Source organism: Mus caroli, unplaced genomic scaffold, assembly GCF_978045245.1.
Source record: "Mus caroli unplaced genomic scaffold, Mus_caroli_1 scaffold_2, whole genome shotgun sequence".
NCBI classification, from domain to species: domain Eukaryota; kingdom Metazoa; phylum Chordata; class Mammalia; order Rodentia; family Muridae; genus Mus; species Mus caroli.
The window spans coordinates 150,841,440-150,863,473 of record NW_028227257.1 but is presented as its reverse complement, the minus strand read 5'-3'; the positions used below and the strand labels follow the sequence as shown (position 1 = coordinate 150,863,473).

Below are 22,034 nucleotides of genomic sequence, written 5' to 3'. Positions count from 1 at the left end.
CTGGCGCCACCACGCCCTGCTAAGCTTTGGGAACATTTAGTTCTCAGCATCCACTTAACTCCCAATAACCCTCAGTGACTACAGTTCTGAAGCATTGAGTGTCACGTTTCTGGCCTTTGCATGTACATATCTCACTGATATGGAAGAAACATACATAACAAAATAAATGTTACTTGGGGGTGGGGGGGCTGGAGAGATGGCTCAGTGCTTAAGAGCACTGACTGCTCTACCAGAGGTCCTGAGTTCAGTTCCCAGCAACAACATGGTGGCTCACAACCACTTGTAATAAGATCTGGTGCCCTCTTCTGGTGTATCTGGAAAAAGTTACAGTGTTAAATAAAATAATAAATTAAAAAAAAAAAAGTTATGCTGGGCTGGAGAGATGGCTCAGCTTTTAAGAGCAATGACTGCTCTTCCAGAAGTCCTGAGTTCAATTCCCAGCAACCACATGGTGGCTCATGACCATCTGTAATGGGATCCAATGCCCTCTTTTGGGTGTGTCTGAACAGCTACAGTGTACTCACCTGTAAATATAAAATAAATTTTTTTTTAAGAAGTTACTTTGTGTATGCGTGTTGGTGTTGAGTTTGTGTAAAATGTCTGCGCAGTGCATATGCCCTGTGAGTGGATGCTCTCCTGGGGGGGGAGGGTACTGGAGCAGGAGGTTATTTGTGAACCACCTAATGGGTGGTAGGATCCAAACAGTCAGCCTCTGGTATGCAGATGCTAGTAACCACTGAGCCATTTCCTGAGCACACACCCACATATAATTGGGGATGGGGTGGTATTGGGTTTGTGTGTGTGTGCATATCTTTTTTTGAGGTGTCTATATCCTGACTGTTCTAGGAATTTGCTATGTAGACCATGCTGGCTAGGTATCCAGAGATCTGCTTTCTTGAGTGTTGGGATTAAAGGCATGCTCTACCATTCCCATCTCAATCAGGTCTAATGGGTTGCAGTTAGATGTGTGATACAAGCAATTATAGGATGTTTCACAGCTCAAGCTACATCTGTACTGATTTTACCAGAGGCCTAGGAAGATGTACAAGGCATCTTGGGTGTGGAGCCACATACTGGATGCTGGGCTTGCAGTCTGTCTGAGAATTTGAGCATAGGTGCTTGCATTAGACCCTTCAACTGCTCAGATGCCTTTTTTTTTTTTTTTTTGAAAGATTTATTTATTATATGTAAGTACACTGTAGCTGTCTTCAGACACTCCAGAAGAGGGCGCCAGATCTCGTTACGGATGGTTGTGAGCCACCATGTGGTTGCTGGGATTTGAACTCTGGACCTTCGGAAGAGCAGTCGGGTGCTCTTACCCACTGAGCCATCTCACCAGCGTCAGATGCCTTAATGATGGCTTCTGCTCCCAGCTCCTTTCCTTCCATGTGAGGGACTTGACCATCTCACTCAGCTTTCTGGTATAGGGAGAGGACCCGTGTGGTTCTGAAGCAGTATTCTATAGAGGGCTGGGGGCTTTCATTTGTGGTGCAGGGTTTGTCTACAATGTATAGAACTCAACATTTGCCCTCAGTGTCACGGAGGAAGGCAAAGAGCGTGCACATACAGGATCTCTTAGCCACTTGGAAACTACAGTCACTACCCTGGGAGTTGGGGTTGGGGGCTATAATCACATGTACAGACAACTTGGTTAACTTTTCTTTTGAGTTGGGTTTGTGTAGCATTCATTGGCTACCTGGGACTCTATACTAGGCTATCCTTGAGCTCTAGTACCTGCCTGCCTCTCCCTCATGATGGGATCGAGGACATGTGCCATCGATCCTGGCTCTTTTTTTCCTGTTTGAGATGACTATGCATTTCTGGTTAGTCTTGGACCCCCGTTAGCGTCAGCCAGTGCCAATGCTCAGATCATATGCACTTCCACTGTGTGCGTGCTTGTGCTTGAGAGACAGACAGACAGACACAGAGTTGGGGGGGTCTCCCAGTATCCCTGGCTGTCTTGGAAGTGGGAGTTGGATCTGAATTCCAGGGTCTTCATTACTGGCAGCAAAATCCCTTCACACATAGCCACTGGTCCAAAAGAGAGCTCTGAATCAGATTATTGGCTTAGCTTCTGGGAGTAGCAGCAGTACTTCTTATTAAGTGAGGGTTTTTTGTGAGGTGGGGGTGGGAGACAGGCTCACTCAAGAGATTCATCTGATAAAGTTGGACAGTGGTGGTGGCGCCCATCTTTAATCTTGGGAGGCAGAGGTGAACAGATCTCTGAGTTCTAGGCCAACTTGGTCTACAGAGCCATTCCAGGACAGCCAGGGCTACACAGAGAAACTGGGTTTCAGAAAAGGAAAAAAAAAAAAAAATCCTTGTGAATGGTGGAATTACAGACATACACCACTGGGCCCCTCTTGAAATAGCTTTTTCATTTTTAAAGATTTACTTATTTATTGTATATGAATACACTGTAGTTGTACAGATGGTTGTGAGCCTTCATGTGGTTGTTGAGAATTGAATTTTTAGGACCTCTGCTCACTCTGGTCAGCACTGCTCCTCGCTCTGGCCCAGAGATTTTATAAGTACACTGGAGCACCAGAAGAGGGCGTCAGATCTCGTTATGGATGGTTGTGAGCCACCATGTGGTTGCTGGGATTTGAACTCAGGACTTTGAGAAGAACAGTCAGCACTCTTACCTGCTGAGCCATCTCACCAGCCTTCAAAATATCTTTAACCTCTGAACTGTAACACCAGCAACTCAAAGGGAGAGATTTATGGGTGTGATTCATAGTTTTCATAAACTGTGGTTCTTTTTCTTGTTGCTAGAGGTGCTTTTGCTTAAAAATGGAAAGTGAAGCCGTGGCAAGTGAGAAATTTAATCCCAGAGCTGTATATTAGGCCTTGGCTCACATCTGTAATCCAGCTCGGGGAGATGGAGAGAGCTTAGATGGAGAGCTTCAGTTCCTGAGGCCAATCTGGGTTGCAGGTGATTCTGTCTCAAAGGAATGAGGTAGAGGCTTCAGAGATGGGTCAGAGATTTAAAACACTGCTCCTGCAAAGGACTTGGCTTTGATTCTTAGCACCTACATGCACTCAATATCTTCTGACCTCCAAAGATACAAGGCATCCACATAGTGCACACACACATGTGAACAAAACATTCCTATGGGCACATTAAAAAAAAAAAAAATCCTGGGCTGGTGAGATGGCTCAGTGGGTAAGAGCACCCGACTGCTCTTCCGAAGGTCCAGAGTTCAAATCCCAGCAACCACATGGTGGCTCACAACCATCCGTAACGAGATCTGACTCCCTCTTCTGGAGTGTCTGAAGACAGCTACAGTGTACTTACATATAGTAAATAAATAAATCTTTAAAAAAAAAAATCCTAAGAAGTTTTTACAGTGAAAGTAGCCCTCTACCTGGGTGTTGTGCCACACACTTGATCCCAGCCAGCACTTTGGAGGCAGAGGGAGATGAATGGGTAACTGAGTTTGAAGTCAGCAAATGCTATATAGTGAATCCCTTTCTCGAACAAAAAGAGCAGCCTCAGCAGCCTTCAAACGCATCATCCATTTCCTGCTTCAGCTTTTCTGGTGCTAGGATTGTAACCTTGTGTAGACTGGTTCTAGAGGTAGGTTCCAACTACTGCTACTCATAGGATGCCAAAAAGGTTAGAGCCAGAATCTCCCCTCAGACCTTCTGTTGTTGGTTGGTTGGTTGGCTGGCTGTTTTTTGGTTCTTCGAGACTTGATTTCTCTGTGTAGCCCTTCTTTTTGTCTTGGAACTTGTTCTGTAGATCAGGCTGGCCATGAACTCAGAAGATCTGGCAGCCTCTACTTCCCAATTGATGGGATTGAAGGCGTGGGTGTGGTGTGCTGGGGATAAGGCCAACCACAGTTCAGTCTGGCTCTCTCCACCAGGCACACAGGGTCTTCACGACCACACCTGGAGGGCAACCCCCACCCTATGTTCTGGGCAAATCCTACCCACCGGAGAAGTCCTGCCCTCACTCCCAGCCCCTTAAAACCCAACAAGGTTGGTTTGACTGATCTAATCCTTAAGCTCACAGCACTTTATTGAACTCCCTCCTCAGCCCCTGTGGACATCCTTATGGTAAAATCAGAACATTGACTCCCGCTGAGATAGAAAATGCGTTTCGCATAAGTCTGAGTTAGTTCGTATCTTATTTGGATCTGGCCATAATTTGGGTCAAGGTTTACTCCGTGACCAGGTCAGGCCCCAGCGCATGCTGCGGGCAAAGTTGGAGAAGAAATGGCCCTCGGCTTTCCCATCTCTAAGAACAGTTGCGGTGCAGAGCGTGACGCTGCTCCCGCGTGGCCGGGAGGGGGCGCTGCTCCCCCAGCTCCTGCGGGGCGCGCGAGTCTCCGGAGGGGGCGCCCGACCGCGTGTCCCGCGCCACTTCCCGGGAAGTTTCAAGTTTGAAAGTCAGGCACTGAGGCCCGGGCTTCCGGAACCGCAGTGGAGGAGAGGACTGGCGGGCAAGGCGCCATGGAGCCGGAGGGGGCTGTGCGCCAGGTGAACCAAGCGCACGCAGCGACCGTGTTTGCAGCTCTGAGCACACGGTGCTCGGATCTTCACCCTACTCTGGCCTCTCTGCCTGAGCCCTGCCTGGGTTAAGACGCTCTGGTGCCCAGGTCCCCGAAGTGACGGAGATCCAGCCCGGCAGCACGCCTGTTACCGTGGAATGTGCCACCGGGGGTGGGGGTGGAGGTGGGGGTAAGAGAGGTCAAGTTCCTTAAAATTCGATCTTCTAGAGGCTTGCAGGAAGGTGGGAATTTGCCAGGAGCGCAAAGGTTGGAGTATACAGCTCTGCAAGAGGACTGGGGGAGCGGGGATGGGGGGGGGGAGGGAGCGGAGGGACGGGGAGCGGGGACAAGATTGTGCGCGCAGTAGGCGTTGTCCCCCATACACCACACCCACAGGCTAGAACAAGTTGGCCACTAGAGGGACTTGGCTCAGCATTGTACAAGGAACTCTTGGGTCCAAGGAGGGGTCCGCAATGTGGAGAGGTTCGGGTTAGATGTGTCACTTAAGCAGGAGAGAGAGATACTGTTCTATGCCAGGACAGTTCAAGGTGAGGTGAGATGTTTATGTAGAAGATAACACCCTAGTGTCAAGTCAGGACTTGAGGGGAAGGTGAAGTGCAGTAGACTGGAGCACCTTAGCCCTCAGGCAGCCTGTAAGGCTGGATGGATCTCACCCCTCCCAGTACCCTTCCTCCAGAGATCCTTCTGGCCTGTCTAGCTTATACACATTTTCCGATTTCCTGTGAGCCTCCGCCCTGCAGCAGCGGCAGCGAGGTGACTCAGGACCCCGGTGGCCAGCAGGCCCCCAGCTCTGTGAGAGCTTTGTTTGCTCAGGCCTTTGGCTCTGGCCCTCCTGCTTGGGGCGGCCAAAGGATTTCCTGAGCCTCGCCCTTGCCCTCTGACAGCTAAGGCAGGACCAGCAACCTAGCTGAGGCCTGGGGCCCCTAAACGGAGTAGCCATTCTTTCATGGGGCTTAGGAGATGGAACACCGAAAGGTAAGGATAAAATAGGGATAAAATAGCGTGGCTTCCAGGATCCTGGGGATGGGAAGGGGGTTACCAGGAGTTGCCCTGGAATAAGGTCAGCCTCCGAGAGGTTTTCTCTCCTTACCTTTGATGGTGCCTCTAATCTGGTGAACAGCTGTAGCTCCAGCTTGCCACCTCTGCCACAGCACCTGTCTGCCACACTATCTAAGGCAGAAGACATAAGTTGTGGTGTTTAGGGCCACTGGCTGTCTCCTGCAGGGGACCTAGAGTGAATTCTTTGCCTACATTACCTCCCAGGTTCTGGTTGCTTCTCAGACCTAGGGAGAGCAGTGTGGCAGGCTGGGAGAAAATGGGATCACACTGTCCCTCGATCCACAGTGGCCACTCCTCTGTGTTGCCTGTGTGAGCAAGCCACCTAACTCTTCTTTGTTTGTTGCTCCTGTATAAAATAGGAATGAGAGCTAAGCATGTGGGTCTGTGTCAGAGCTCTTGTTTAGCATGCTCCAGGCTATGGCTTCTTTCCCAGGACCACAAAAGAGCGACTACTACCAAGGAGAAGGGAATTCAGTGTGTTGTTAGAGTGAAAAGTTCAGTACCCAGAAGGCACTGGGCCAACCTGGTCTGTTTTCTCTCTCCCTTCTTTGAAAGGGAGACAGGAGCTAGACACTGCAGGGTTCTGAGACACTCTGGGGCTCTGCCTTTTGTGTCTGATCCCTCTTTGCTGTGGAGCAGGGTAGGCTAAGACTTCTCTGCCCTTTGCAGCCTAGGACTGGCCAGAGAGCCCCCGAGGATGAGAAAGAGATGGTCCGCAGAGCCATCCAGAAGGAGCTGAAGATCAAGGAGGGCATGGAGAACATGCGGCGCGTGGCCACAGACCGACGCCACCTGGGCCATGTGCAGCAACTGCTGAGGGCCTCCAACCGCCGCCTGGAGCAGCTGCATGGCGAGCTTCGGGAGCTGCACGCCCAAGTTCTGCTGCCAGCCTCAGCCGGTGAGCGAGGAGTCTGAATACACCTGGGAACGGGAGACTCACGAACACAATCCTGGCTTTGGCTTTGACCACCCTATATCATCCACATGTTGTCTATACGGAAGGGAAGGGAAAAAGGCAGGCGCTGCTTCCTGGAGGTCTGAACTCTAAAGGTAGGAGCGTTGCATCCCCTGCTTTGTGTTGCAGAGCCAGTGACCTCGGGACCCCAGCCGCGGGCGGAGCAGTCCAGGGCTCGGCTCTCAGAGGCTTTACATAGGCAGCTGCAGGTGGAGCTAAAGGTAAAGCAGGGGGCTGAGAATATGATTCACACGTGTGCCAGCGGCACCCCCAAGGTAAGGGCTGGCGTCTGATGGAGAGGGGTAGACCTGGCTTCTCATCTACCTGATGGGAGAGACGTAGCTCTCAGGTATAAGGAGCACAAAGCCAGCCAGGCCCTGTGCCAACAGGGAAATGCTACCCTGGCCCAGCTCCTCACCTAATGCTAGAAGTACAGGTAGGTGGGTGAGGCAAGTCTCTGATCCACACTGTCAGCAAGGCCCAACAGAAGGCTAGCGGAAGATCCAGTCGGCTGCCCGCCCAGCTCTTGGCAACCTACCCTCTGTTCTCCATCTGACAGACTCCTTACTACTTAGCTTGTCAAACTGATGAGTGTCATATTCCGCTCACCCCTCCAGCCTCCACCACCCATTACCTAGTTCAACAAGGGAGGCTTGCCTGTAGTGTCTTCCTTGTAGGAGCTTGAACCTTGGTATAACAGGGGAGGCTCAGCCCCACCCAGGCCCTGGTGGTCTGCTGTGAGCCCCTTCTGATGGGACGAGTGTCACCTCCCCAGGAGAGGAAGCTCCTGGCGGCTGCCCAGCAGATGTTAAAGGACAGTCAGCTGAAGGTGGCCCTGCTCCGGATGAAGATAAGCAGCCTGGAGTCCAGTGGCTCTCCAGAGCCAGGTGAGGCCTCTCAGGTCAGGGAGGGTGGCCCTCGATGGCCGAGGCTAAAGGTTCACCTCCGCCCTGCAGGCCCCGACTTGCTGGCAGAGGAGCTGCAGCACCGACTTCGAGTAGAGGCTGCTGTGGCTGCTGGCGCCAAGAATGTGGTGAAGCTGCTTGGTGGCCAGAGGATGCAGGACCGCAAGGCACTGGCCGAGGTCAGGCTGTGTCCCCGGCTCACTGCTGTCTCTACAGCTCTGTTTGGGTCCATCCACCTGCAGTGGGGCCTGCACGCAGGGTTGCTGCCTGTGGAGGGTAGTAGTGAATACCCACGAGGTGTGGCCTGACCCCTTTAACCCATACCTGGTGTTTGTGTCTCCTCGGTAGGCCCAGGCCCAGCTCCAGGAATCCTCCCAGAAGCTGGACCTCCTACGGCTGGCCCTGGAATTGCTGCTGGAGAGGTTGCCTCCCACCCATTCTCTACGTAGCAGGGTGACCCGAGAACTTTGGATGGCAATGCTTGGGAACCCCCAGCCTTTGGGGACACTTGTGAAACCTATTGCCCTGACAGGTAGGTAGCAAGGATTCCCTTTCACGTCAGAGGGCCCCTTACCTTTTAGAGAGGATGCTGAAGCATTTGGGAGAGAGTTCAGTCCTGCTGTGTGACCTTGGATCCCTCACGTTCCCACTCTGATTCTTGGTTTATCCCCATCTGTAACCTAGAAACAATAGTAGTGACCCAGCATGATGGCGCACGCCTTTAATCCTAGCACTCGTGAGGCAGAGGCAGGGGGATGTCTGTGAGTTCCAACCTGGTCTTTAGAGTGAGTTCCAGGCCAGCCAGAGAGACATGGGAGAGACCCTAAGTAAACAAAGGGTGGAAGTGCTCTCCTAATCCCCAACATAGTTTTGTAAACCCAAAAGTTTCTGATGCTCAGAACACAGTTGGAGCCTGGCCAGCGTGGATGGGATTTAAATGCCCGGCCTTAGGTAGGGAGTAAATGGACAATCACAGTCCACTACCCTGGCAGCCTTGGGGCCTGGGCAGCTTGGACCACCTGTAAGTTCTTTCATGAGGTCTGTTCTTGTAGCAGCAGCTGACTGGCAGTCAACAGACCATGGGAGCTGCAAGCTAGAGCCCGGCTGGTGCCTGCTTCAGAACACAATAGATAGGGATAGACAGAGCTCTGTTACTATTATCTTGGATAATCAAGGAGGGCTCCTTAGAACAGGGGGAGTCTGAGCTTGGCCTTGGAGGGCTCACGGGAGTGCTGATGGCCAAGCCAGCAAGTCCAGCAAGACAAAAGGAGCCTCTTGTTTAAAGGGGAAGAATTTGGGACTAAGGATTAGTCATAGGAAGCGCTGATAAAGTTCTTGTACTGCGTATGAGGTCCTGCGTTCAGTCCCCAACACCAAATTAACTGGGTATGGGAGCGCACACCTACAACCCAACCCCCTGGGAAGTGAGGCAGGAGGATCAGGAGTTCAAGGGCATCTTTAGCTACATAGTGAGTTTGAGGCCAACTTGGGCTAACAAGATCCTGCCTTTAAACAAAAACATATGCTAGTTTGTAGCTGAACTTCCATTTCCTAAGACAAGTGGATTGCCTGGACCACCCTTGGTATTTCTGTAAGGTCTCCAAGTATTACCTCCAGACCCAGCCTACTAAAATGGTGTCCTCAGAGCCAGTTTATGCCCTCAGGAGCTCCTGGGTATCTGCTGCTTCCTCCTCTCGTTCTCTACCCTTGAAGACAAAACTCTCAGTGATCTTAGACAAAACATGTTTTGTCCCTATTGGGGGCTCTCCCTTGCTGATCAGGTGGGAAGGAATAGGGCAGGCAGCTAGAGTGATGCTCGGGTGCCTGCCCCTGTGCATTTGAGACCATGGTGCCCGCCAGACCCTGAGCTCAAGGTAGCAGTTTCCCTCATCCTGTGGCTTCACAAAGCTTGGGAGAAGTCCTGTTCTTACATTCCTGCTGTGTTCTGCCACTGCATAGACACTCAGGAAGGAGAGCTAGCCAGGCTGCTAAGGATGCTGGGTGGTTACCAAGTGTGGTAGGTAGGGTTTCGATCGGCTGCTCCTAGCTCTGACCCTCCTAGAGCAGGTGGTGTCCCTCTGGGGTTCCATTGGTGGTGGCTACTGACAGAGGGCTCTCTTGACTCCCAACCAGGGACACTGCAGGTTCGCCTCCTGGGCTGCAAAGATCTGCTGGTAGCTGTGCCTGGACGGTGTCCCATGGCTGTCCTGGCAGGTAGCCCTTCTGAAAGCTGGCTCCGAACAAGGTCCCGGCAGCAGCGTGGTGGAGGCGAGCTGGCCAGTGAGTAAGGAGAAGCCATGGGAGGTGGTGAGGCCCCTGCTCTGGCCATGCCCTAAATCCAAGCCTTGGCACTATAGGTGAGGTACTGGCTGTGTTGAAGGTTGACAATCGTGTTGTGGGCCAGACAGGATGGGGACTGGTGGCTGAGAAATCCTGGGACCAGACTTTTATCATCTCCTTGGACCGAGTAAGGCTGGCCTTTGTGTGGTTAGGGTTAGCTGTGGGGTACGGGGCGGGGGCACTCAGGTGAGGGCTGATGCCGAACCCCATTCCTCAGCCTGGTCTTTTCCACATAGGCTCGAGAGCTGGAGATTGGGGTTCACTGGCGGGACTGGCGGCAGTTGTGTGCTGTGGCGTTTCTGAAGCTTGAGGACTTCCTGGACAATGCCTGTCACCAGCTTTCTCTCAGTCTGCTGCCGCAGGGGCAGCTCTTTGCCCAGGTTCCTACTGAGCCCTGACCCCTAACAGGGGGTCTTTAGGACTGACATTTTGGGTTGGGGTGATGGCTCAGTGGGTAAAGTGTTTACTGTGGAAGTATGAGGACCTGAGTTCAAATCCCCAGGATCCGTGTAAAAACCATGTGTGGCTTGGTGTGTCTCTAAGTTCACAACTGGCCATACAGAAACATGGGTTCTCCAGACTCGCTGGCCAGCCAGTCTAGCTGAAACAATGAATTCCAGGTTCAGTGAGAAACCCTGTCTCAAAAAATAAGGTGGAAGGGCAGATACCCAGTGTGGTGTCAACCTCTGCCTACATCAGTGAGTACAACTGTGTGTGTGTGTGTGTGTGTGTGCGCGCGCGTCTCTGTGTGCGTCTGTGTGATAAAAACTGGTAACCCATGTACTATGGGACTTGAGAGATGGAGACAGGTCCACAGACAGGCCTACAGGAAGGCTCACATCTCTACCCTGAGCTTGTCCTGCCTCATATGTCATCTTGAATACATAAGTGTGTCTCCTCTGGGCCTCAGTTTCTCCCCTGGCCCCAGTAAGGATACAGTATCCTGTCTAGGTCCTCTGAGTTTTGCTTCATATCAGCTTTGCCTCATTGTTACGATAAAACACCAGCCAAAGCAACTGAAGGCTGGGAAGGGGTGATTTCAATGTACAGATTTACAGCCTACCCCCTCCCTCCTCTTCTCCCCCCACCCCCCACCGCCTTCTTTCTTTTTTCTGAGACAAGGTTTCTCTTGCAGCCTTGGCTGTCCTGGAACTCACTCTGTAGACCAGGCTGGCCTCCAATTCACGATCCACCTGCTTCTGCCTCCTCAGAGCTGGGATTAATGGTGTGCTCCACCATCACCCAGTTTACAGCCTATCTTGAAGGGAGCCAAGGCAGAAACTTAATAAGCAGGAACTGAAAGCAGAAACTGGGGAGGAACCCTGTTTGCTGGCTTGCTCTCTGCCTCTCTCCCAAGCTCATGCTTGGCTAGCTTTCTTTTTTTTTTTTTTTTTGGTTTTTTTGAGACAGGGTTTCTCTGTGTAGCCCTGGCTTGTCCTGGGGCTCACTTTGTAGACCAGGCTGGCCTTGAACTCAGAAATCCGCCTGCCTCTGCCTCCCAAGTGCTGGGATTAAAGGCGTGCGCCACCACGCCCGGCATTTGGCTAGCTTTCTTATATAGCCCAGTACCACTTGCCTAGGGAATGGTGCCTCCAACAGTGTGCTAGATCCTCCTGCATCAAGACCTCCCCCCCCCCCCAAACATGCCCACGAGCTATGTAATCTAGGCAGTCCCTCTCAGATGGGTCATATGGAAAGTTAGCACTAACTAGAATACCCCCATGGCTGAGATTGGGAGCTGGCTCTGGGGGTGGGGGTGGGTGGGGATGAGGGTGGGGACGGGGATGATCCAGCAGGGTGAAAGGCGGCCAGTCTCCAGGTCTTCAGCTTTCTTCATGTCCCTTTAGGTCACCTTCTGCGAGCCTGTCATTGAAAGGAGGCCTCGGCTGCAGAGGCAGAGACGCCTTTTCTCTAAGCGGAGAGGTGTGGAGCATACGGACTATGTGAGGAGAGGGCTGGGCTGACCAATGGGGATGCTGGGACTGAGCCCCGCCTGCCTCCTCTAGGCCGGGATTTCCTGAGAGCTTCCCAGATGAACCTCAGCATGGCAGCCTGGGGGCGCCTGGTCATGAGCTTGCTGCCCCCCTGCAGCTCACCAAACATAGTCAGTCCCCCTAAAGGGTGCCCTTCAACAGCAGCCTGTGGGACCCCGAGTGCTGCTTCCCCCAGGTGAGCCACCTGGTGCAGACTCTGAGACACTTCTCAGGCTCTATCTCTTCAGGTTCTGAGTGCTGTCTTTTGCCTCCTCAACCTCTGAGCCCTCTGTCCTTTCACATGGCCGCGCCCCTCCCCCCTCCATGTGTCTGGGCTCAGACATCTCCTTCTTACAGTAACTTCCTGCCCAAGAAGACGCTCTCAAATGAAGACGGGAAGCCTCCTCCCAAGCCCCCGCGCCTCTATCTCCAAGAACCAGCCCCAGGGACTCCTGTAAGGGATTCTGGAGGTCGGGGCTGCCAGAAGGGAAAGAGAGTCAGTAACTGCTGTCCTGAACCCATCTGTCCCCACAGTGTACCAAGCGCCCCCACATGGATCCTAGACCTGCAGTAGTGCCCGCCCTGGCAGCCTTATCCATGAGGTACTCACTGGCTTCCATTCATTTAGAGACTTTTGTCTTGTTTTGTTTTTTTTTTGTTTGTTTTTTTGTTTTTTTTTGTTTTTTTTTGTTTTTTTTGTTTTTCGAGACAGGGTTTCTCTGTATAGCCCTGGCTGTCCTGGAACTCACTTTGTAGACCAGGCTGGCCTCGAACTCAGAAATCCTCCTGCCTCTGCCTCCCAAGTGCTGGGATTAAAGGCGTGCGCCACCACGCCCGGCTGTTTTGTTTTGTTTTATTTAAAAAACTAAATAGATATTTATGTGTATGTGCCTTCGTGTGCACACAGACCCATGCTGAAGCACATTTTGTAGTGACTCCTTTTTATTACATGTTCCTTGGTGTTTTGCCTGAATGTGTGTCTGGATGAGGGAGTCAGGTGCTCTGGAAGTTGTGAACCACTGTGGATGCTGGGAGTTGAACCTGGGGTCCCCTGGAAGAGCAGCCAGTGCTCTTTTTTTTTTTTTTTTAGATTTATTTATTTATTATATGTAAGTATGCTGTAGCTGTCTTCAGACACACCAGAAGAGGGCATCAGATCTCATTACAGATGGTTGTGAGCCACCATGTGGTTGATGGGAATTGAACTCATGACTTTCAGAAGAGCAGTTGGCGCTCTTAACCGCTGAGCCATCTCTCCAGCCTCCAGCCAGTGCTCTAAACCCCTGAGCCATCTCTTCTTTGTTTTTTAATTTCCTCCTTCCTCCTCCTCTTCCTCCTCCTCCCCCTCCTCCTCTTCCTCCTCCTTTCTCTGTGTAGCTCTCTGGCTGCCCAGGAACTCCCTATGTAGACCAGGTTGGCCTTAAACTCACGATCAGACTGTCTACCTGTGCTGGGATTAAAAGTGTGCAGCACCACTCATTTGCATCCAACTTTTCTTTTTTTTCTTTCGTTTTGTTTTGTTTTTTCGAGACAGGGTTTCTCTGTGTAGCCCTGGCTGTCCTGGAACTCACTCTGTAGACCAGGCTGGCCTCAAACTCAGAAATCCGCCTGCCTCTGCCTCCCAAGTGCTGGGACTAAAGGCGTGTGCCACCATGGCCCTGTTTGCATCCAACTTTTCTAAAGTGGGTCTGAGCATGGAACGTAAGCCATTTCCCTGCCTGAGACTTACTCTTTTTAAAAAATAAGGTCTTACAGTGTAACCCAGGCTGATTGAACCTATGATTCTCCTGCTTCTGCAGCCTGGGTGCTGGGATTACAAGTGTGCACCATCGCTCCTTGTATATATTGATTGACCCTCACTCCCTCTCTCCTCGGGTATACAAACTGCCTTGCTCAATGTCTTTCTGTGCTGAGTGCAGTTTTAAAATTCTAGATGTGGGGAGACAGCCTAGGCCCTTCCTCTCTTTCAGGAAAGCCCCCAGACTTCAAGACTTCCGATGTTTGGCTGTGCTGGGTCGGGGACACTTTGGGAAGGTAGGTAGTTGAGTGGGTGGGCAAGCCTTGTCTCAGCACATTAGCTGGAGATGCTGGGATGGAGGGAATGTGTGGAGAGATGAAGGCTCTTTGTCCTGAGTTCCTGGAGTCCAACTTTTTCTGGTCCCTAGGTCCTCTTGGTCCAGTACAAAGGAACAGGGAAATACTATGCTATCAAGGCGTTGAAGAAGCAGGAAGTGCTAGGCCGGGACGAGATTGACAGGTGTATATATCTGAGAAGTATCTGATCTTGGATCTGGGGTGGCCAACCTGGGCTCCCAAAGTAGCTCGAGATCCCAAGGGTCAGTTTCAGGTTGTCTTTTTGGCCCTGGGCAAGCCCTCTTGTCTTTTAGTACCCCGGGGAACTCGTCTATAAATAGGACTGTGGTACTTTGGCAGGTTTGAAGCCTTCCCCATGTGTGAACCATCAACTTGCCTCCTTAGCTCTTTGAGTATCCAGCCAGCCAGAGGTGTTGTATGGGTGTCAGGGCACAGCACATGGGGGTTCCATTCCATATCCTCCCTTGCAGCCTATACTGTGAGAAGCGGATCCTGGAGACTGTGGGACGTACAGGGCACCCCTTCCTGCTCTCTCTCCTTGCCTGTCTGCAGACCTCCAGCCATGCCTGCTTTGTTACTGAGTTTCTGCCTGGAGGAGACCTCATGGCGCAGATTCACGAGGATGTCTTTCCTGAGCCCCAGGCCTGGTGGGTTCTCTGGTTACCTGGTGCTTGCTCCCTTGGGGGAGGGGAGGGAGGGGAGTACCCAGCAGACAAATAGCATGGGATTGTGAGGAGTCTTGGTGGGACATTACAGCCCATGAGGACTTCATTTGCATAGCCGTGGATGAAACCTGTCATCACACCTTTGCAAGCTTGTTTGCAGGGATGAGAGTCATGTTTGCCTACCACAGGATAGAAGCAGGGTCTGCCTACCCAGCTCCAGTTGCTGCTCTGCTTACAACAGTCTGACTCAGCACATCAGCCCTCACCCTAGTGTGTGACCCTGAGTCAAATCTCAGATTCTCATTTGACTGTGTGTATGTGTGGGCTGTTCATGGCCACCTGCAATTGCGTGCAGAGCCCTCAGCCACCAGAAGAGGGCACAGATCACCTGAAGCAGGAGAGGCTGGCTATCTATCCACCTGATAGAGGAACTCTTGACTCGGCATGGGTACTGGGACAGAGAATAGTACTTCCTATTAAATGCCAGGCCATCTCTCCAGCCTCTCGGATCCAGACTGGAGTCAAAGTCATGATGACTATCCCCCGAGGCTGCTGGGAAGATGTCTATACTGAGCTTTGAACCTAGGGCTTACTGTGAGCCAGGCTCTATCACTTGAGCTACATCTCCAGCCCTTTATGGTTCCTTTTCTGTTTATTTGTGTTACGGTTTTTTGAGAGGGTTTCTCTGTACAGTCCTGACTTTTCTGGAACTTGCTCTATAGACCAGGCTGGCCTTGAACTCAGAGATCTGCCTGCTTTTGCCTCCTGAGTGCTGGGATTAAAGGCGTGTGCCGATTAAAGGCGTGTGCCGCCACCACCACTACTACCACCAGGCTTTTGTTTGCTTTTTGAAAACTATATAGACCAGTCTGGCCTCAAATTTGCTATCCTCCTGCCTTAGCCTCCCAAGTAGCTGGGATTATAGGCCTATACTACTAGACCCAGTAGCTCTGCCATAGCTGAGCACAGGAAGGATAGGTCATTAATACATAGCAACATTGGAATATTTTGGGCTTCTCCAATATTAGTTTGTTTAGTTCCATCCATGCCTGAGTCTGGCCAGGACCTTCTGGTACCTCTCAGTGCCAGGCCTGAACTCTTCCTGTACCTCCCTCAGCTTCTACCTGGCCTGTGTGGTTCTGGGGCTGCAGTTCCTACATGAGAAGAGGATCATTTACAGGTAGTCTTTGCCCAAGAGATGCTGGGTGGGCCTGGGAGCTTTCCCTGTGCTGCTGCTGCATCCAAGGCCTCAGCCCCTCTCAGCCCCTTTGATCTTCATCACTCCACCATCAGGGATCTGAAATTGGATAATCTGCTACTGGATGCCCAGGGTTTCCTCAAGATTGCAGACTTTGGACTATGCAAGGAAGGTGGGGCCCCCTGTCTTGTAATCACATCCTCTTGTCTTGCCTAGGCCAGCCAGAAATCTCCCCACTCACGGTGTCCAGCCCTGGCCTTCATTCCTGACCCTTGTTTAGAGGAACAGCTGAGAATACCCTAATTTGTAGTTGGCCAGAGAAGCTATGATGACCTTGGCACACAAGTTCATCAGAAACAACTCTCTCAGTCACTGGCTGCACAATTACCTTGGCCTAGAGAGTCTAGGGGACACAGTAAACCTTGCTATTGGGTATCCTAAAGACAGGCACCAGCACTGGGGAGGCAGAGGCAGGCGGATTTCTGAGTTCGAGGCCAGCCTGGTCTACAAAGTGAGTTCCAGGACAGCCAGGGCTATACAGAGAAACCCTGTCTTGGGAAAAAAAAAATGTGTATATGTATGGTATATATCACATACACACATATGTATATATATGGATATGTATATGTATGTATATATGTATTCCATTGCTGGGTTTTGACCCATGGTCTCACATATACTAGGCAAGTGTTCTACCTCCACCTCTGGCCTTGATTTTTTTAAACTGTATTGTATATGTATAGGTGGTTTGCAGCATGTATGTCTAGTATGCCTAGTGCCCATGGAGGCCAGAAGGGGACTTCAGGTACCTTGAAACTGGAGTTACAGACATTCACAAGCTACTATGTGGGTCCTGGGAATCAAACTTGGGTCCAACCTTAACCAGTGAGCCATCTCTTCAGGCCCCTTCCTGATTCCTTCTTCTTTGTGGGTTTCTTTTTGTTTTTGTTTTTCCAGACAGGGTTTCTCTGTGTAGTCCTGGAACTCACTCTGTAGACCAGGCTGACTTCGAAATCAGAAATCTGCCTGCCTCTGCCTCCTGAGTGCTGGGATTAAAGGCGTGTGCCACCACTGCCCGGCTCCCCCATTGATTCTTATAACCAGAACTACGGTGTGTGTGCCACACCTAGCAGGCACTAGAGTGAATGTTGGTTTGCAGGGATTGGCTTTGGTGACCGGACCAGCACGTTCTGTGGCACCCCAGAGTTCCTGGCCCCCGAGGTTTTGACTCAGGAGGCTTACACGCGTGCTGTGGACTGGTGGGGGCTGGGTGTGCTGCTCTATGAGATGTTAGTGGGTGAGGTAAGTGCTAGAGTGGGGCTTCCAGGGTCTCTGAAGGTGGGGACAGTGGGATAGCCTGCATCGCCTGCTGAACCCCAATCTCCACAGTGTCCATTCCCAGGGGACACAGAAGAGGAGGTGTTTGAATGCATCGTCAATGCTGATGTCCCATATCCCCACTTTCTGTCAGTGCAAGGACTGGAACTCATTCAGAAGGTGAGACCCAAGGTCCAGGGCAGCTGCTTGTGACTCGTGTGTACCCTGCCTCTACCTTGTGGCCCTCTAGCATAGCTTAAGTCGGGTACCTGTAGGGCAGCCAGCATCTGGAGTGGCATGCCCTCAGGTTCACATCCTGCCCTGCTTCCTGCCAGCTCCTCCAAAAGTCCCCAGAGAAGCGTCTAGGGGCAGGAGAACGGGACGCCGAGGAGATCAAGCTGCAGCCTTTCTTCAGAGTAAGAAGCCGGAACCCAGCAGTCCCCATTTCCTGGTGAGGTGGAGAGGCTAGGGGACCTGCGGGGTCTGCGGTTCCCACATTCTTTTACTCCTGTACCTTGTTCAGACCACCAACTGGCAGGCCTTGCTGGCCCGCACCGTCCAGCCTCCCTTCGTGCCTACTCTCTGTGGCCCTGCAGACCTTCGCTACTTCGAGGGAGAGTTCACCAGCCTGCCTCCAACCCTGACCCCACCAGTCTCCCAGAGCTCCCTCACTGCTCGCCAACAGGCTGCCTTCCGGGACTTTGACTTCGTGTCTGAGCAGTTCCTGGAGTCCTGAGGGTCTCCTGGCACTTCTGCCAGATTGCAGGAAGCCTCCACCTAGTCATGTGCCTGGGCCAAAGTATTTAATGAGTGTGTGGGAGTCCAGGCAGTGGCCGTCCGTGGGGCTGTCGTTGCAGGCTTTCCTCCGTGTCCCTGCTGTGTTTATAACCCTCTCCTTCTGCTTCCTGGTAGACCCCAGACCAGGAAAGAGTCCACGGCAGCATGGGTGGCTTTTCTTTTTAATACTTGACTTTATAGAGAGTATTAAATTAATAAAACTGTACACTCGAGGTAGCCAAGCCAGGGGTTGTGTAGTGTCTAGGTTCTCTTTTAACACCCCTCCCCCAACTTATTTCCTTTTCTTCTATGTCTTCCTTTACGGGTGGCAGGGGGGTTCTGTCTACTTCTCTCCTGAGGGCTGGAAGCCCTAGGAAGACATAAAGGCCTTAGGCTGAGTCGGCTGATCCCTAGCTGGCACAGCCTCTGGCTTTTAGGCACAACAGCAGCCTTATCTCCAGCAACCCTAGACAACCTGGCTGCTGCCTTCTTCCTCTTCCTCAGCCCAGAGGGTCTCCCAGGGCCCAGAGGGCCAACCACAGAAAAAGTGGGCCAGGTTTCGAGTCGGCCCTCGGTCAAAGGGGTTGCTGGTGCGCTGGCGGAGGTAGGCGATTCGGTGTGAGGATATGAACTCCCAGGTAGTCGTGTTCCTGGCTACCAGGTAGAGGTGGGAGGCCAGGAGCAGGCCAACCACTAACGCGAAGAAGGAGAGCAGCAGGAAGGTGGTGAACAGGAGCCCAGTGGACCGGAGCCACAGCCCCCAGGGCTGGAAGAACTGGAGACCAGACCTAGAGGACAAGGATGGAGAGCTAGGGCTGGGCACTGCAGGGTCCCAGGGACTCCTGCTCCCTGAGTACCTGTGTGCATGTTATCTGTGCTCCCCCAGGTACCTACCATGCCAGGCACAGGCCCCACAGCAGAACTACCAGCTGCAGTGCCAGGTAGGCCACAAAGAGTGGGTGGTTGCGTTCACCCACACAGTTCTCCATCCAGGGACAGTGGTGATCATAGCGGCGAACACAGCGGCGGCAGTCACGACAGTGCCGGGCACGCAGGGGCTGCTGTGGGGACAGAGCGCAGTTTAGGCTTAGTGCTGCCTCCCCCCAGTGAGTCCTCCTTTGGGGAGAAGGCTGAAGGCCATAGTCAGGTCCTAAATTTGGGAGGCATTCCTGGAGGGGAGGCAGGGTTAAGGATGGCCCGACTGCTCCCACAAGAGTATGTGTGCGTCACCTACCAGCACCAGACAGTGTCTGCAGCGCCGAAGTGGGATGGCCTGAGGAACCATGGCTGTCTGTTCCTCCTTGGGCTCGCCCTGAAAATGAGACAAAGAGTATGAGACTGGGGATGGTGAGATGGCTCAGCAGGTAAGAGCACCCGACTGCTCTTCCAAAGGTCCTTAGTTCAAATCCCAGCAACCACATGGTGGCTCACAACCATCTGTAACAAGATCTGACTCCCTCTTCCGGTGTGTCTGAAGACAGCTACAGTGTACTTACATAAATAAATCTTTAAAAAAAAAAAAAAAAAGAGTATGAGACTGGGGGTTCTCCTTCCTTGGGACGCAGACGATGCTGGGGGCATCTATCTAGGCGCCGCTTGGTCCCCATTGTGCAGGACTTGGGGCCCATCTCGTGTAGAAGGGACGCATGCACATGGCAGCATACTAGACGTTTGGTGACCTTTGTAAGACAAGTGTCCCCACGTGGGTCTTGGGTGATGTCATCATTGTAGGAGCAAAAACACAGGGTAGGCCAGAGGCTTCATCAAGATGCCCCCACGCTGAGTGCAGCTCAGGGCGTAACATTTTTTTTTTTTTTTTTTGGTTTTTTTCGAGACAGGGTTTCTCTGTATATCCCTGGCTGTCCTGGAACTCACTTTGTAGACCAGGCTGGCCTCGAACTCAGAAATCCGCCTGCCTCTGCCTCCCGAGTGCTGGGATTAAAGGCGTGCGCCACCACGCCCGGCTAGGGCGTAACATTGAGGTCTCACTCCCCTGTGGGCCTTCGAGGTCCCTGCTTGCTTACCTGAGGCTGGGGCTGAGTAGTCACATAGCCGGGGTCCATGAGTGACACAGCCAGATAAAGCAGCAGGGAACTCAGTACCAGGAGCAGGAACGTGAGGGGCAGGAGCAGCTCCCCTTGCTCTTCCCATTGGCGTAGCTCTGGGGAGGCCAGAGGACAGTGAGAACCAAAGCAAAAGGGAAGGGCAGGAGGCAGTGGGGGTGGAGAGAAAGTAGCCTGAGGCGATATGGAGGCTAGACCTGAGGGAGGGAGGAGGAAGAGGGTTCCCCAGGGGAAGAGTCAGCCCTGGAAGAGGGTGGAGCCAGCCAGGAGCTCCAGCTAGGAAGGTGCCAGCCAGCCTGTTTAAGCCCATGGTAGTCAATGAGGATTATGGAGAGGTGGGACACCAGACAGCTGAGCATGGGCAACTCTGGTACCCTTGGGTGAAAGAGAGCCAAGGAGGTTTTGAAGGTGGGTGACTCCTGGTGTGGAAGCCTGAGGACAAAGGGCAAAAGCGATGGAGGAGGGCTACAGAGGAAGCCTCTGTGGTGGGCTCTGTTCCTTCTGGAAGGGAAACCTAGGAAGGGGCGGGAGGGGGGTGAAGGGAATGATAGGGAAAGGAGATGCTACCAGGCGAAGGTGGGAAACCTGCTAGTGGCGTTCTTTGGGGCAGTTAGTCGGCTCATAGGATTTGGGGAGTGGACCGGAAAGCCAAGTCCTTAAGTCTAGCGGATTTTTAAATCTTATTTAGGGAGGGGTTGGGAGGCAATTTCTGGGAAGGACAGGTAGAGCCCAGGGACGGGAGAGATGGGGCCTCTAGTTGGTCCTCGGATTTGATGGGCTCTGGTGGTCTTTGGATGGATGGACATCTATCGATGACAGAAAATTACTGGGATTTATTAGGGTCCAACTTGGGAATCAGGCGGAGAGAGGATGATCCCTGGACCGACATAGGAGAAAGACGCTTGAGGAACTGGTGGGAGATAGAAATGGAGATTTCAATGTGTCTGAGGATTAGGGGGACCCCGGTATACCCACGCGTGATCGGGTGGGCTCGGGGTGGCGCGGTGTCCGGCTCACCGGTGTCGTGCAGGAAGAGCACCAGAGTGATTCCCCAGGTCAGCACGGTGTGCCCAGTCCGCACCAGCATCCCAGAGTTAAGCGGCGGCCAAAGAGCCATGGCCTTGGCCCCCGCCCGAGCCCACCCGGAAGAAGCGCGCGGTAGGTGGGGCCGCGGGGCAGCGGGGCTGCAGCAATGCGGGGATTGGTGGCTCTGCATTAGAGGCGGGGCGCGGGCGGCTCAGGGAGGCTGTCTATTGGGTGCCACCGGCGGCCCCTCAGGCCAACAGGTGCCCGAGGAGGCTGAAGGCGGGGCCCGCGCGCGCACAGCCCACAACTCCCTAACTCCGCCTCCTGTGGGCCAGGTAACTTTGCAAAACCCGGGAGGCGGAAGCCTCCGAAGACAACCCCACCCCCGCGTGCGCATGCGTGCCCGTCTTTGATCCCCGGAGGCCACGCGGTGCTTGCTCCCAAGGGGCGATGGGCTGGGCTTGCAGGAGGGCACGCCTTGATGACACACTTGCCTCGTACTCGTTTTCTGATTTAGCCAACGGATGATGGGAAAGAGGAGGGTTCTGGTGCGGAATCTGGACACGCATGGCCTAGCTTGGAGTCAGAGAAATAATTGTCCGGCCTATGACTCTCGGGGCAAGTTACTGAGCTTCTTTAGGCTACTTTCTGCCTCTTCAATGGGGTTGGTAATAGTACCCGCGTCTTAGACAGGTATTTGTCTCCCCTGCTACCACCACGGCCCAGCCAGACTGACTTTCTCTCCTTGTGTTCCTTGAACCCCCACCCCCCCTTCAGCTGACTTCCACCTGATGGTCCTCTTCTAGCCAAACCCCAGTGTGCATGTTCTTGGGATTTGTTTTGGTCAAATAGACATCCCTTTTTCTGTAGGAGAACTGACTTCCTAAGGCCAGGGTGGTTATGGAAGGATTGGTTGTCCATCGTGAGTGTGTGCGCGCGCGCGAGTGTGTATTGGGGGACGGGGGTCGGCTAGGGCCAATCATGCTATTCCATGAGATTAAACAGAGGCTGGGGATTAACACAATTGGTAGACTGTCTAGCAAACACTAAAGGCTGGGTTAGGTCCCCAGCATGGTATATATGATATGGTGGTACATGCTTGAAATCTCAACAAACTAGTGGTAGAGGAGAAAATTCAAGGCCAT

At 52.7% G+C, this 22,034-nt stretch overlaps 2 protein-coding genes across 9 annotated transcripts; one reads left to right on the top strand and one right to left on the bottom strand.

Annotated features, from left to right (window-relative positions):
• The first annotated feature begins 4,385 nt into the window (after positions 1 to 4,385).
• On the top strand, positions 4,386 to 18,046 carry Pkn3 (protein kinase N3). Of its 5 annotated transcripts, none has more exons than XM_021156764.2 (22): positions 4,386 to 4,485; positions 6,246 to 6,474; positions 6,661 to 6,806; positions 7,307 to 7,418; positions 7,488 to 7,615; positions 7,785 to 7,968; positions 9,570 to 9,716; positions 9,794 to 9,903; positions 10,013 to 10,156; positions 11,624 to 11,699; positions 11,783 to 11,945; positions 12,107 to 12,203; positions 12,284 to 12,351; positions 13,720 to 13,783; positions 13,915 to 14,006; positions 14,314 to 14,490; positions 15,626 to 15,688; positions 15,802 to 15,878; positions 16,866 to 17,008; positions 17,096 to 17,203; positions 17,359 to 17,439; positions 17,547 to 18,046. In XM_021156764.2, exons 1-22 carry the CDS (start codon positions 4,459 to 4,461, stop codon positions 17,757 to 17,759), a joined length of 2,649 nt encoding a protein of 882 aa, XP_021012423.1. In that variant the 5' UTR covers positions 4,386 to 4,458; the 3' UTR covers positions 17,760 to 18,046. The 5 variants fall into 5 exon arrangements, 4 of the variants coding, with proteins under 4 accessions (XP_021012423.1, XP_021012422.1, XP_085691175.1 ...); XM_085835049.1 differs by lacking the exon at positions 4,386 to 4,485 and adding an exon at positions 4,841 to 5,492; XR_002377408.3 differs by having other exon boundaries at positions 7,307 to 7,615; positions 17,109 to 17,203.
• Zdhhc12 (zDHHC palmitoyltransferase 12) lies at positions 17,967 to 21,062 on the bottom strand. 4 transcript variants are annotated; one of them, XM_021156769.2, is made up of 5 exons: positions 20,881 to 21,062; positions 19,825 to 19,961; positions 19,035 to 19,112; positions 18,695 to 18,861; positions 17,967 to 18,588 (listed from the first exon to the last, which is right to left on the bottom strand). In XM_021156769.2, exons 1-5 carry the CDS (start codon positions 20,978 to 20,980, stop codon positions 18,267 to 18,269), a joined length of 804 nt encoding a protein of 267 aa, XP_021012428.1. In that variant the 5' UTR covers positions 20,981 to 21,062; the 3' UTR covers positions 17,967 to 18,266. The 4 variants fall into 4 exon arrangements, with proteins under 4 accessions (XP_021012428.1, XP_085691177.1, XP_085691176.1 ...); XM_085835051.1 differs by having other exon boundaries at positions 18,695 to 18,858; XM_085835050.1 differs by having other exon boundaries at positions 18,695 to 18,858; positions 20,839 to 21,053.
• Positions 21,063 to 22,034: the final 972 nt, after the last annotated feature.